The sequence below is a fragment of the Ochotona princeps genome, chromosome 9, assembly GCF_030435755.1.
Source record: "Ochotona princeps isolate mOchPri1 chromosome 9, mOchPri1.hap1, whole genome shotgun sequence".
Lineage (NCBI taxonomy): Eukaryota > Metazoa > Chordata > Mammalia > Lagomorpha > Ochotonidae > Ochotona > Ochotona princeps.
Window position 1 is genome coordinate 22,813,206 of NC_080840.1, and position 16,743 is coordinate 22,829,948.

Here is a 16,743-nt window from a genome sequence, read left to right on the forward strand (position 1 = left end):
ATTTTACAACAATCTTCTCATGCTACTTGCAATATAATGATTAGAAAAGATTTGCTTATCAAAATTTCCTGTCTACATTTCATTGATTTTTCTGTTCAAAATCTCACTTTACTATTTTACAGCTTGATAAGAAGGACTAGAAAAAGATACACACAAGGCAAATAGAAAAATGAAGAGTAGCTATCCTGATATCAGATAAAACTGACGTTTAATCAAAAACTGTGTAAGAGATAAAAAGAGGCATTATTTTTTGCTAAAAGTTTAACAAGAAGATATAAAAACCATAACACAAGACCAGCCAGATGTATGCTGGAGATATTAATATCTCTAAAAGTAGAGAGGAGGAAAAATAAAGATATATCATAGTTGAAACATACTGTTGAGCAAGTAGAGCTAATAGACATTTATAGGACATTCCACCTAAAGGCAACAACACAGTGCGTTGTTCACATCAGCACATGTAATATTTTCTATGTAAAGCCACAGATGAAGTTTCAGTAAATTTAGAAAGATTAAAATCATTCCATATATTTTTAGACAACCAAGAAATATGTTAGTAATCAACAATAAAAACAGTAGGGCATTCATAATTATATGCAATTTAAAAGCATATTACTGAATGATCAAGAAATAATGAAGAAATCAATAAGGAAGTCAAAAACCTTCTTGAAATAAAAATGACAGTACAGTAAATCAAAATGTATGGTATACAATAAAAGCAGTGTTAAAAGGAACAGTCATATTATTAAGTCTTTCATTAAACTAAAGAAAAAAATCTCCTGTAAATGGTCTATAAATACATCTCAAAGATTTAGAAAAATAAATAAAAATCAAAACTCCCAATCAGCAACAGGAAAGAAATAATAACAATCAGAGCAGGAAGTAAGAAAATAAAGTATCAATAAAATGGAAATTTCGATTTAAAAAAGATTTCTTTTTATTGCAAAGTCAGATATATATATATATATACATACATATACGTATGTAGAGAGAGGGAGAGGAAGATCTTCTGTGTGATGATTCACTCCCTAAGTGACTACAACTGCTGGAGCTGAGCTGATCCGGAGCCAGGAACCAGGAACTTCCTCCAGGTCTCCCAGGCAGGTGCAGGGTTCCAAAGCTTTGGGCCATCCTCAACTGCTTTCCCAGGCCACAAGCAGGGAGCTGGATGGGAACCAGGACTGCTAGGATTAGAACCTGTGCCCATACGGGATCCCAGCGTGTTCAAGGCGAGCATTTTAGCTGCTAGGCCACCACACCGGTCCGGAAATTTAGATTTTTAAGAAGATAAACAAAATAGACAAACCTTTAGCCAATTAACAATGAAAAAAAGAGAAGAATAAGAGAGGAAAAACTCAAATAAAAATATAGGTACAAAGGGAGGCATTACGAACAATATTGCAGAAATGTAAAGTTTCAAGAGAAACTATGTAAAACTGTAACTAATGAAAATTTCAGGGAAAATTGCTAAGTTCTTAGGTACATGAAAGCTAAGAAGATTAAATCAAGAAGATGTTGACACTCTAAATAAACCCATAACAAGCAGTGGAATTTAAGACATCTTTACAAGTGTCCCATCAAAGATGTCCAGGGCTTGATGGCTTTCCTATGCAATTTTAATTTGAAGAACTAATTCCAATACTTTTGAAACTGTTCTGATACACTGAAGAGGATGCAATTACAAAACTTATATATGAAGTTCGCATCACTCCCTCATCCACCTAACAAGAAACCAAAAAGAAAACTGCAAACCAGTTTTCTTGATAAACATAGGTACAAAAATCTCAGCAAAAATATTGGCCAACTGATATCATACCACATGATCTGGTGGGAATGTAAGAATAGTTTAACATTTTCAAACCAATAAAAGCCATAAATCATATTGGCAAAATGGAGAGCAAAAAAGATGTGTTCATCTCAATAGATTCAATATAGTACTTGAGCATAGTCATCACTTTTTCATAATTTATAAAAGAAAAAATACTCCAAAATCAGGTACAGAAGGAACATACCTCAAACTTATGAAGCTTATTTGTGGGAGACTAACAAGCACTGTAATACTGAATGGCAAAAGCTGAAAAAAGCTTCCCTTAAATCTGGAAAATATAAGGGCATCCATTTTGAACACTCTTACTCAGTGTAGAGATGGACGAAGTATCAGGAGCAATCAGGGAGGATGAAGAAGTAAAGGACAGAAAATTTAGGAAAGAGGAAGTCACCATATCTATTTTCAAATGACATGATGTTGTGCATGGAAAAATCTAAAACCTTTCAGAACTGAAAGCCATTTCAGTAAAGTTATAGGTTTTAAACTAAGCTTAAGAAAGGAATCCAATTCACTATATCCACACACACACACAAATATATATTTAGGAATGAGCTGAATCAAAAATTGAAAGATATCTACAATAAAATCATGCGATCAGCAAGGGTGTACAAAAACAGAAAAACATGCTTATACTACCTAAGATTCATGCTACCCCTAGCAAAATATTATTCACAGGAGCAAATATAAGGAATAAATGAAGATGTCCATCGTTACATAAATGGATAAAGAAAATGTAATATGGGCCTAGTGCTGTGGCTCAGCAAGTTAATCCTCCACCTTCAAATGCCAGGATTCCGTATGGGTACCCATTTATGTCTTGGTTGCTCCGCTTCCCATCTAGCTCCCTACCCAATGCCTGTAAAACTAGCAGAGGATGACCTATGCTGTTGGGACCCTGCATCCCTGTGGGAAACCTGCAAGAAGCTCCTGCCTCCTGGTTTTAGAACCAGGGTTGGAAAATATTTATCTCTTTCTTATTTCTGTTAAAAAATTAAAAATATGCATTTGAAATAAATTTTTTAAAAAGTCTGTCTAAAGATGGACTGTCAATGAAACTGTTTACTATATCTTGACAATAAGATGCTGGACTCTCTACCATTGTCTATACCCGCAATAATGGACATATGACTGTGTATGAAGAACTATACTTTAGTAATTATATATATATATATATATAGGAACTCTAAGCGGGGAGGAAATTGAGGAAGGAATAAGGGAAATCCCAGGGCCAATAGAACTGTATCATATAATGATGATAATAATAATAATAAAAGATTCTGTCTCTCCTTCTCTGTAATCTTAACTTTTAAATAAATAAATATATCTTAAATTTACCTCAAAAGCTCACAAGACTGGAAAAGAATATAGAAAGGGAGAGAAGAGGAGAGGTAAGGAAAAATGGAAAACGATAGAAAGGGGAGGAGTGGTGGGAAGGAAGGAAATATCATAGTATTATTAGAATTGTATCCATGTATTACATTACATCTATTCTTACATTCATATTATATTATTATGCAGAAGTATTATTTAAAAATGCGTAATAATAGCATGCCCTGTTTCTCTAGGTTCACTGCATAAAGATTTTATGCAGTTTTGTGGAAAGCCATCACACTGTCCAACTACCCATACTTTTTTATAAAGCCATATTAAAGCAGATCAACGTTGGTCATGCTTCAACTGCTTGAAATAAGAATATTCTCTAAATACAAGCCACGCTATTTCATTATAAACTAAATAGAGGAGGTATAATACAGCAAATAAAAAAGTCAGGCAATGGTGTACAGACTGGTCTTTCGGAATACTCTGACATGATTTGCTGCCATAATATGAATTTCATGTAATATGAAATTTATGTATATGTAAAGGTATTTGGGTTTTGTGCAATTTTTCACCTTACTTTCAGTTTATTTTTATTAAATCATGCAAGATATTCAAGATATATTTTTTTTGTTGCCAGGTTATCCAGATAAATTTTGAAGAATTTGATTTGGAGATTGGCTATGACACCTTGACCATTGGTGATGGAGGTGAAGTAGGAGACCCTAGGACGGTGCTTCAAGTGTAAGTTCTTAATTTTTTCATTTTTGACTAACGTATCAGATGTTTGTCTAATTTTATTGTCAAATCACCTTCTTTCCTTTGATCCCTCCCACTATCACCAATAGAAGTAAAGTATTTCAGTTATTTACACTAACATAAACTCTATTAGTCTTTCACCTTTCTTATTTCCTTTGGCATTGTGTAACAAAAATCCACTAAACAAATTACTTCTAAACAACAAAAATGTGGTTTGGGCTCAGTGCCGTGGCCTAGCGACTAAAGTCCTTGCCTTGAATGCACCAGGATCCCATATGGGCACTGGTTCTAATCTCGGCAGCCCCGCTTCCCATTCTGCTCGCTGCTTGTGGCCTGAGAAAGTAGTTGAGGATGGCCCAAGGCCTTGGGACCTCGCACCCGCGTGGGGGACCCAGAAGAAGCTCCTGGCTCCTGCTTTGGATCACCGTTGCAGACACATGGATGGAAGATTTTTTCCCCCTCTCTCCTTCTCTCTGTAAATATGACTTTCCAATAAAAAGAAATAAATCTTTTTTAAAAAAGTTGAAATCAGGAGCTTGCACCCATATGGGGGCCTGGAGGAAGTTCCTGGCTCCTGGCTTCGGATCTGCGCAGCAACGGCCATTGTGTTCGTTTGGGGAGTGAATCATCAGACAGAAGATCTTCCTCTCTGTCCTGCCTCCTCCCTGTATATCTAACTTTTCAATGAAAAAATGAAATAAATCTTAAAAACATGTGGTTTCACTTTGTTCTGCCTTGCTCTGCTCTAAAATGGCCATTCCCAAACTGGGATCTCTCTGCATCATTAATTCACCAGTTACCCAATGCATTGTTCAAAATATAGATTCCTAGACCCCATACCCAACCTACTGAATCAGAATTCCTGGAATGTAAAAGCAGCAATCTATGTTTTAGCTGACTCACCATGTGGTTCTTTGCACACCAAAGAGAGCTACTGATATAAATTTTTAAAAAATGTCTAAATTATTTTTAAAAGGTTTATTTATTCATTCATTCATTTTAAAATGAATATTTTTATTGGAAAGACACATTTACAAAGAGAAGGAGAAACAGAGAAAGATCTTCTGTCACTGGGTCATTCCTGAAGTAGCCTCAACAGCTAGTGCTGCGATGATCTGAAGCTAGGAGCCAGGAGCCTCCTCCACGTCTCCCATTTGGGTGCTTTGGGCCATCCTCTACTCCTATCCCAGGCCAGAAAAATGAAGCCAGAAGGGAAGTGGAGTAGTTGGGACACAAACCGGCACCCATATGCGATCCTGGCATATGCAATGCAAGTATTTACTAGGCCATCACTATAGACCACACATTTTCTAAATTATTTTAAGCATAAACAACTCCTAAAGATAATACCTTTACCATGTGAATTTTTTTACTTATAAATGAACTAAAATAAACTAATCTTATGTTTTTAATTTCAGATGAAAATGTCCTAGTATTATGTTTCCAGATTCTTACACTAACGTCAAGGGTTAAGCTCATAGTAACTACTAGTGTGTCATAGATTCCAATATTATGTATATGGATGATTATCACTCCAGGAAAGAGAAATAAAACAAAACATCTGCACTTTTCACTTTCCTCATGAACTGTTTTTATAGTTTATGCTTATTTATTTTAGAAGCAAAGAGAATGCAGATAGAGATCTCATTTCTTGGTTCACTTCAAAAATGCCCAAAGTAAGGAATCAGAAACTTAACTCAGGAGTCCCCCAAGGCAGGCCAGAGGCCAAATACTTGCACTGTCGCTGCTCTCTGATGGGCTCTGCTTTAACATAAAAGTTGAACTTCAGTTTCTAATACTTCAAGGCTTAAACATTATCAGCATTTTGATGTTGTATTGAGCCTGGCATTTCACTTTCTGTTGATGTCTTCCAGAAAAAATATACTGTTCCTACTTGATATCCTTTTGAATTTGTATCCAATTGTTTTCATTATATTTAAGATTGTATTAGAAATTAGCGAAGAGCTGATACAAGCATTAGAAGTGTTTTATTGCTATTATCAAATAGTGTGTTTTATATTTTATTTTGTGAAAGACTTGTTAGTTTATTTGAAAGAATTACAAGTAAAGATGAAAGAGAGAGACAGTGAGAGAGAAGGAGAGAGAGTTAGCTTACATGTAGTGGTTCATTCTTCAGATGACTGTAACCACCAGGGCTGGGCCAGGTAGAAGCCAGTAGCCAGAGCTTTATCCAAGTCTCCCATGTGGGTGGGAGTGTGGGAGAACTAAGAGAAAATAATTGAATGTGTTCCAACAGTTGAAGACTAGCAATCCATAGACATACAGCTGTATGCATATATACTGATAGACATACATAAAAACCTAGAAATCTCCAATATGTGGCATAACTTTCCAAATAATCGCAATAATCAAAGTTGGACCATGCCGAAACCTAGAGCCTGGAAGTCTATTCAGATGTCTCCTGTGGGTGATGGGGACTCAGGTACTTAAGCATCACCTGCCGCTTCACATGGTGAAGGTTAGCACGTACACAGGGTTGTATCTTTTTTTGTTTACTGCTGAAAATTTATAATGAATGTATGACAGAAATCTTTCCTATACTGTTTCAGATAATTTCTAGATAATTCCTCTATATTTTTAGGTCCTTATATATTAAATGTAATTATTGATTATACAAAAACAAAACTCTACCTTAAGCAACTATATGTGCTTGCTGCAATCCACTTTCTTCAAATCTCACAAAGTTTTGAATCTCCAAATATTCTCAATTAATTGCTTCAAAAAATGAAGTTTTGTTAATGTTTTCATCATTCTTTTAAAAGTATGTATTATTAAGTACATATGACACCCTGTATTTTTTTCTGTATTGGAGGGTAGAGAGACGTGAATATTAAAAATTTGTTTTAATTAATAAGATCAATAATACATAGTAAATGCATGGGTTATGAGGTGAAAATAATAAGCCTACAAATGATATTTTGAGAAAGTTAGTGTTAAATTTGGATGGGCAATAAAGGACTAAAGAAAAGAATGAACATATTACTGGGAAGTATCCTTATTTCTTAAGCAAGGCCAAACAAGAAAAGCATAATTTATAGTCTAGAATACACATTTTTTCTGCTTTTATTATAGTAAAACAATATTAAATCTCTTCTAATCTCACTTTGCTATTATCAGATGGTCCTTGGTTTGTAGAGCACTTGTGATTCATTACTTATTATATATTTCTCACTCTGGAGAGTTACAATAATTTTGAAAAACATTGTTGACTTGTAACCTTCGATATTTCTGTCTTTAGTATATGTTTCTCAAGCTTATTTTTCTCTTTGAAAAGACATTCATTTTGAAAATATCAGTCATACATTTGAATAACTGAACAGAACTTGCTCATGCCACCTTATAGACATCTTCAAATATAAGCTGACTGACCAGTTAACAGAGATTTCATAGACTTTGAGTTAGATCAAAAGTTGCTTTGAACTCTAAGGCACTTTGATAAGAGATCTTACTGGACATTTATCCACAAAAGAAGCTGATGCAACTTTGAACGAAATTGATTTATCTTTGTTATTAAGTTTAATTTTTTCAGTGGCAACCCCACCCATGGATTTGCAAAGGAGAGAGCCAAAAATGTACATTGAAAGTCACATCAAGTATCTGAATTATTTATTTATTATTTATCACATGTGATAACATAACCAGCCTCACCATTCTACCTTATCAAATGTACTTTTATATTGATCTGAAATGCTAAGTTTTCACTTTGTTTTTTCTTTTTTGATGTGTGAAGACATTATAAAGTCAAGCTCGATCTCCAGGCTGCAGTGGACCAACCTCATGTTTCAGGCTCAAATACATTCTGCATCACATTTGTGGACACCTCAGCTTGAACATTAAACATGTTTACATTTCCCTGTATGTAGCCCATTTGGCCTTAAAGTTCACAGGAGGGGTGTGTGTGGGACTGCATTGGCGTAACTTTGGAAAGAAGACTCATGCTATCTTAGTAGCTAGGAATTCAGGAACATGTATTCTAGTGTGTTCTCTAATAGTACCTCTCAAGCAAAGAAGTGAAATAAATGTATTTTAGTTCCAATTTCTTTTGAACTGGTATTTGTGTAATGTGAAAGAAAGAAGAATCCTAAAAAATGGTATAAAACACAAATAGATATAAATTAGCCAATTTCATAGAATGTGAAATTCACCCAATATAGAATTAATCTTTCAAATTTCTGTAGCAATTTTGAAGGTTACTCTCAGTTCCTCTATTTATATGTTCTGGAGTTCTAGTTGTCTGAGAGACGCAGTTTCCCACCATGCAGGCCCATGCCTGAGCAACACTAAGGTGGAAGAAAGGGAGAGCAGGATCTCTCCAGGGGGTGAAAATCAAGGAGCAAGTCCATCTTGCCCACATTTAGAAACAGGATTATCTATGTAACTTTGCAAAGTTTTCTAGGTGTATTTAAAAGCTATACTTGGAAAAAATATTTTACATGAAACTGTCCTTCATTTAAACATTTTAATTAGCAGTATATTTATTCATCTAAAGTATCTTTTTGGTTTTTCATGTTTTCTTGAGCCTCATACATGTTTGAGAGGCTTGCTTTTGGGGTTAAAAATATTTCTGAGGTTTTTTGTTTTTTTGTTTTTTTTTTAAGATGTATTTAACAGAAAGGAGATACAGAAAGATCTTCTGTCCACTGACTCACTCCCCAAGTGGCCAAAACAGCCTTGGTTGAGCCAATCCAAAGCCAGGAACTAGGGACTCTTCTCTCAGGAGCCAGGAGCCAGGATCTCCCACGCGATTGCAGGGTCCCAAGGCTTTGAGCTGTCCTTGACTGCTTTGGTGGGCCACAAACAGGGAGCTGGATGGGAAGTAGGGCTGCTGGGATTAGAACAAGCACTGACATGGGATCCTGGCAGGTTCAAGACAAGGACATGAGCTGCTACACTATCACACTGGGCCCTAATAAAAATTTTTATAAAGAATAATTTTCCATGAAGCTTGAAGCATGTGGCTTTATACTTGAGTGACTTCAAAATAATTAAACTGTGCTGTAGTTATTCATCTTGAGGCTTTGACTCCAAAGAAATTTCCTTACCAGCTGCAGCAATGAAATTATTTAATAAGGGAAAAAGCACTATAATTAGATAGCATTTCTAGTGATGTGTTTCTATATGTGTTTATTAGATACCTGAAATAAATTTGAGTTGCCGGTTTAAACTCACAGTTCAGATATACATTGCTTCTGTTATTTGTTACATCGTATCTATTCCCTTTTTATATTCTCTGACTCTTTCACTCCATGATATCTCTGCCTTACTCATTTTCATTCTGATGGAGTTACATGAGGTCATTCCTTTTCCAACTTTGAAAGATCCTTTTTCATTTCTGACAACTTCATGATGGTTTAATACCAGTGTCAATGGATGTAAGAACATGAACTTGGCCATTTATTATTAATCCAGGTGATATATTTGAGCTGTCACACTATCATCTTTCAAGGACTGTCAAAATAACTATTTTAACCTTTCACAGACTTTTCCAAGTGCTATGTTCACACTTACATCTAGATTCATCTGACTGACAAGGAGATGTATGTAATTTATTGGAGAGATATAACAGTAACATAAGTACAGGTACTCTACCGTCTCATTTCATATTCATGGAGAAGGGAGATGCTGAGTATTGGTTCAGTAATCTCATTGGGAGAACAGAAGACTGGGAGTTGTAGAAAGATATCCTATCAGGCTAGTGATAAGCTTTCTCATACAACCACTACTGTGTTCATTTTAATACTGTAAAGATTAAGTGCAAAATCGCAAAATGAAGAGTTAAAAATCACTTTGTAGCCTTACAATATTTCTAGAAACTTTGTGACTATGCACTGGTGGCATCTAACTTGAAAAAACATCTTGTAGGATGTGAAACGTATTGGGTGGAACTTTCCAAACATGCTTTTATTCCGTTTTTTGAAAAGTCTGATTTCTTTTAAAAAGTTAGTACAAGGGAAAATCTGAATTTCAGACACATGTTAGTATCAGCCAGCAACAATCTTCTTAGGAACTCTTCTTTCCATAAAAATTCTTACACATATATATTATTTCTGTGCTATTATGATTTGTTTAAATTATTTCACTTATTTTGATATTTTAATGAATAACAATCTTTTTTGATAAATGGAAAATATTTTTTCATCAATTTTATCAATATATTATTATTTTTACTTAGAATTCATTTGGGTCTTATACTTTGACTAGCTACTTTGTCAAAGAATGTGCTGCAATCTTAGACAAGTTCAATTTTCTATGAGTACATCACAGTATGTAAGTGTACTATTAATAAAGGCAAAAAATCATAACAAATAGCTTCATACACATATGCTCTTAAATTAGTCAATAAACTAGTGTTTCTGAAAGCTTACTTTTTTTTTATTATTATTATTGGAAAGCCGGATATACAGAGAGGAGGAGAGACAGAGAGGAAGATCTTCCATCCGATGATTCACTCCCCAAGTGAGCCGCAACGGGTCGGTGTGCGCCGATCCGAAGCCGGGAACCCAGAACCTCTTCCGGGTCTCCCACGTGGGTGCAGGGTCCCAAAGCTTTGGGCCGTCCTCGACTGCTTTCCCAGGCCACAAGCAGGGAGCTGGATGGGAAGTGGAGCTGCCGGGATTAGAACCGGCGCCCATATGGGATCCTGGGGCTTTCAAGGCGAGAACTTTAGCCACTAGGCCACGCCGCCTGGCCCCGAAAGCTTACGTTTATAAGAGAAATAAATGTCACAATTACTGGCTACTCATCTAAATGAGCTAAAATTTATATGGTTTCATCATTTTAAAAACTCGATATTTATCCTTCTAGTATGCTGATTCACTTTCTGTATTATTTGGATGTTTCTGCTTCAGGGTTGTTTTGAAACTGTTTTTCCTGGCAGTAGTCATCCATGGTGAATTGTACATACTCCAAAGTGAATATGCGCATCATTTGGTAGTGTTGCATGAGGAGAAAGAATGTTCAGTGTTCTCCATTAAAAGTCAAAGTTACATACTTGGATGAAACAAAAACATGATGGAACAGGGTACTATAGTTGTCTCCCCTAATGGATACACCCACGTGTATTGAGTGATTACCAAAAATGTAATGTCTTTTGCCTAAATGATTTTTAATAGATCTTGTCTTCTGTTCATACTCTATTTCAGTGCTTTAGGAAGATTTCTGATTGCATTCATTTAGGGCTTTTATGCTTTTATTCTGTTGTTGAAAGACTAGGAAGATTAGGGTGCATTAGGAGCACTGAGTTGATTCAATCTGTAAATAAACATGTATTAAAGAAGTATAAAAGATGTAATTAGTAGGTTCAAAAGATGTACCAGATACAAATTAAAACTCTTTAAATATTCTTGATAATGTTATAAGAATGATCTAAGACACTTTATACCATGACTTGAAGACCCCAAAGCCTCCAATGGAGTGATTTTGTGCAGCAAAGTTATTATGGAATTCATTTAGCTTATTGAACAATTACATACACACATATATAATATATACACATAGAACATACATATACACATACACACATGTACATACACACATAGTATATATGTGTATAAAGTGAAAGAAAAAAATTATGTTCAAGCCTTTGAAAGAAAATGTTTAAGTTGGTTTTGGGAGAGTTGTATTAATGTCTATTGCAACAGGAAAATAAAGCTAATGTTTGCTAAAATAGCTGTTTTCTTCAACTGAGTTCTGGCAAATATCAACAGTTTAAATTTTCAGTCCATTTTAGAAACCAGTGGCCAATCCTACTGGTGTAATGGGTCTGTATGACAAGCATGCATCTGTAATGTTATTCCAATTTGATAGTCACATAAATGATAAGTGGCATCCACAAGGATCTCTTTAGCACAGACATAGCCCATCTTTGCTCTGGGACACTTCTAAATTGATCAAATCCCCCAATCAATAAGGGTGATAGATTTTTTTTCTGGCAGGTCCTTGCGACTTTATGTGTCTCAGAGGTTCTAAGAAAATAAGAAACTCTAAAGTATTTAACAAGGTTATCAGTGGACTCAGTGAAATTAGGAAGGAGAAACATTCTCTGGCTGAGGTTTTCTGTCTAGATCATGTTCCAAGAAAATAATAATACACTTCCTTGAATTCTGGAAAGGCTAGTGGGGATGGTCAGATCATTTCTACTCAATGTGTTGCTAAGCTTTAGCACATGAGTTCTTTCTAACCATCTATTAGCGATCTGTAAATGTTTGAATAATTACTGGATGACAGTGGAAATAAAATGATACCAAGTGATTCATTACGCTTTACTATTCCCAAAGTGAAAATTGCACATTAAGACTGTATCACTGAGTGAATATTGACATTTTAAGAAGGAACAATTTAAGAACATTTAGTTGTTACATATACCATGAACACATATAATCTCTTTCCATCTTCAGGCATTAATTCTATGAAGTACATGTGCCATCAAGTTGATGATAATATTGGTTAGGAAAAACTACCACATGCACTTTAAAATCTGAGAAAAAGCTAATTTTTGAATAGGTTTTGATTATTTTCATCTTTTAGATGGGCAAGGTTTAAATTCTGTTACCTAGATAACCATAATTGTGATACATCAGGCTTTTTAAAAATTCTTAGAGCTACACAGGGACAGATATATAAATATAAATAAATATAAATGTAAATGTAAATATATGTATAAATATAATGTATGTGTGTGTGGTTAGTATAGTGGTTGGCTTTTTGTTGCTATGGTGAAATATGTGAGACAAGATACTTATGAAGGGCACAAAGAGGCTTACTCAACTCGTGGTTTTGGAGATTTGAAGTGAAAAAAGGAATATGGTGGAGTCTGGTAAAGACCTCACAGCAGAAGGTGGTCTCAGGCTGTTAAGAACAATCCTCTTGCAAGGACTCAGAAGATCAAGTATGAGGTCTCTTCCAAAGATATGCCCACAAACATCTAAGGGTTTTGCATTGGCCTTTTCTTCTAATACCACTGTCTTGAGGACCAAACCTTTAATATGGGAGCCTTGGGGGAGGGCACTCAATATCTAACAGTTGAACTCCAACTCCATCCATTTGTTTATTTACTTGTGCGTATCATATTTTTAAATCAATTAATATATTTTCATTGCTTTTTAAACAGAGGACTCTAAGTTTGGAACATGTCACACTAACAGTGGCTTTTGTTGTCAACAAAATCACTGTCTAAAACTTTGGTCATTCTGCCGTATGTGATCTGTACAATGGATTACTGACCTAAGGTTGCCCTTGGATAACAAATCAACTATCATTTTTCATAAGATATTTTAGTTATGCTCACAGTGGAGAGGCATCTGCTTTCCAGATTTGTTCCTTAACATGACAAATAGCAAATATATGTCTTTCTAATCTCCTTAATAACTTATCTAGGAATACAGTTCTAATAGCTGCTTAATTCTAGGTGAAACATAAGTGTTTAAATGTTGGTAGAAGCCACCACAGAATTTGAAATTTTAAGTTGACCATTTTTATCTCAACTATATACCTACTCCACAGGTAAACATGGTTATTACCATCATGAACAAGAATGTCAGATACCTAGTGTCCTATTTTGTTACAATGGTACTATAAAAAATAGTAACATTATTTAGTATACTCCATTTCCTTGGCATAATGTTAACACTCATGTTTTTTATATATAACGTGGTGACACCTCCATAGAGTCTCAGTCTTTTACCCTTATGATTGCTGTCACAACATGTGCACTATACGAACAACTCAATAGACTAAATGTAAGGGCTAAATCTTGTCTGAAAAATATGTCTTACAGTAACTGCATGGTCCCAGTAATATGGGCAGTCTGGAAAAATATGAACATGGAAAAGGAGAAACAATAGTGGTTACCAGAGAATGGTGAGATGAGGAAGTAAAGAAAGAGGGATTGGTTCATGGGCAGTCATAGCCAGACAGGAAGGATAACTTAATTTTCTAGTATGTAGAAAGTGTCAAGGAACCCTTATTATGGATACTGGACATATTTATATTGATATTGTATTTATATTTAAATGAAACAGCAAACAAGGGATAGCTTCCTGCACCGATGTCGGCATCCAAATCAGAGTACCAGTCTGAATCCTAGCTGCTTTGCTTCAGATCTGCCTGCTTGAAAAAGCTGCAGAAGGTGATCAAGAATTTAAAATTATTCACCAAAGGGGAAAAAAAGATTGATCATAGATAAATTGAAGCCACACTTTGCAGAAGATGGTACTCAGGCAGTAAAACTTCTAGAGTTGAGCCAGGAATGATGACTCAGTACCTACATTTTTTGTATGCACCAGGATCCATATGGGTTCTGGATCATGTCCTGGTTGCTCCCTTTTGCATCCAGCTCCCTACTTGTGGCCTGGGAAAACAGTCGAGGATGGGCCAAAGCCTTGGGAACCTGTGCTCATGTGGGCAATCCAGAAGCTCTTGGCTCCTGGTTTCACATCAGCTCAGCTCCAGCCATTGTTGCCACTTGGGAAGTGAACCAGAGAATGGAAATTCTTTCTCTCTGTATCTCCTTCTCTGTGTAAATCTGCCTTTCAAATAAAAACAAATCTTTTAAAAATGTTCTAGAGTTAGTAATTTATAGCAATAATGGAGCAACACATTTATTGATTAATTTATTCTAAAGGTCTCCTATATAAGTTTCTTTTATTAAATGTGCTATCCTTCCATGCTGGAACTGTGGTAATATTAGTATTATAGGATGAGTGTCCCTCCGAAAATCATATCTTCTCTTTCTTTTATAACTATGTTTATTGTTTCAAATAGATTGTTTGATGAAGTATATTGCTTGACATAGCCATTGCTTATGTTTTCTATGTGCTCTTTTTTTTTTTTAAGATTTATTTTATTTTTATTACAAAGTCAGATTTACTGAGAGGAGGAGAGATAGAGAGGAAGTGGAGCTGCCGGGATTAGAACCAGCAGCCATATGGGATCAAGGCGAGGACCTTAGCCACTAGGCCACGCTGCCGAGCCCTCTATGTGCTCTTACAACCCAAATTAAGCCAGTGTCATTATCGCGAGGTCACAAAGTGATTAGTTGGTTGGTTTTGGCTTAGGAAATTTAAATTGCCACTCTGTATACCCCTTTCCTTTAGAAGTTACACAGTAGTCTGATGCCCTTTTTTGCAGGAAGTTCCATAAACACTCCATATGGAGTGTAGAATGTTAGTTTTTAATTTACCCAAAGTGTTTCTCTCCAAGTGCACAGGAGACTCAAGGGAAAAGTAAGAAAATCTGTTTCTCAGTCTGGACTTCTCTGTGTGGGGAACCACAGGAGGAAAAGAACAAGTGGAAGGCTGACTCAAAATTCCAACCACCTGTGTTGATATTCTACCAGATGGAAAGTGAGAAGATGTTTCTAGGAAATCACAGAATAATTATCACTAGTATTTACCAGAGAAAGCAATGCTAACTTATTCATCCAGCTATCATTCCGGAAAATCAACACTAAAAGGAAGAATTTATGATTCAGAGTCTCATATGACCTCTGTATGTTTGTCCACTCAATCCAGAAACTGCCATTTTTACCCTTCCTCATAAACACATAGTTAGGAAACCGCTGGGATCACATATGGGTGCTGCAGTTCAGTTGGAAGGTTCTCCAAAGAAACTTTGTCTGAGGTGATCTCACACCTAATTCTTGTGTGTGCTTGCCAGTACAGGGTCGGGCACAGTCCATCGCCCCAACATGGACACTCCCCTCCAAACCATCAGGTCTCAGTCCCCACACTTGCCCGTAAGTTTCAAGACCCAGTTACTGGGAATCACCTAGAATTCATCTCACACCACGCTGGCATTATACATGGGTGTCCCTAGACAGCAATTACATATTCTAAAATCCCCGGAGTTTGCTGCCGGGCAGCCAGCAGGCAGAGCCTGACCCAAAGCCAAGGACTCGGTCACTGCCTTTTGGCAGTGGTTTTGGCCTGAGTTCCCAGCATTGGGTCCGGCCCGGCAGAGGCACCCCCACCCCCCGACAGCCACCACACTGTCAGGAGCTGCTTTTGCCCCCAACCCCAAGGCCCGGACATGTTCCATAATATTTTATAGTAGCTCAGTATCACACTATTTCACACTGTAAGACTTAGCTCAATAATTCAAATATTCAATAATTTTTCTGATTCAAATAACATGACTAAGCTTTTGGTAATTCAGTCCCAAAAATTCTGTAACATCATGCTCTAGTAACTCATCCCAGCCATACTGCTAATGCCGTTTTCTGATGTCATTTTTCCAGTTTTTAGTAAGTGGGGTTTTTTTTTTGTGACCCTTCAGGATATGGTCATCCATGCTGCCCTCTACTCGTCAAATTGTGGTGCAAGCCATTCTTTAAGACTTTTAAAAAACATTTTGTTAGGGTGCCCCTTTCTTGATTCTTTCCTGTTTATTTATTTATTATAATACATTTATATATTATAATACTTATTTATTATAATACTTAATACTTTTCCCGTTGACATAATACTCCAGGCACCCTTGTGGTTTTAAAAGTCAAGTAGGAACACTTACAGTAATTTAGAATATTCTGTTGATTTAAACTTTGAGCTGCAATGAATTCATCATTTTCCTGTCTGTTTTCATGTCATCATTTTCCCCCCAAGGTCTTAATTACTCATCTGCTTACATCCTTTGCATGACCCTTGGCTTCAGTTCAAATATGTGACTACAATATTATTAATTTCAGAGGAAACACAAAGTAATTTCCCTTGTTATGCTCGGAAAAATACATTACTGAATGAAATATTATCAAAGTATACATAGACTCAGCTATGCATGTCAAATTAGCAGACATGGATATCTCTTACAGTTTGTTCTTTTGT

At 35.9% G+C, this 16,743-nt stretch overlaps 1 protein-coding gene across 1 annotated transcript in view; it reads left to right on the plus strand.

Annotated features, from left to right (window-relative positions):
* CSMD3 (CUB and Sushi multiple domains 3) overlaps positions 1–16,743 on the plus strand; it is an 878,998-nt gene that overhangs the window by 406,471 nt on the left and 455,784 nt on the right. The window contains exon 12 of the mRNA XM_058668892.1: positions 3,786–3,889. Within this exon, the coding sequence (XP_058524875.1) occupies positions 3,786–3,889 (104 nt within the window). The remainder of the gene's footprint in view (positions 1–3,785; positions 3,890–16,743) is intronic.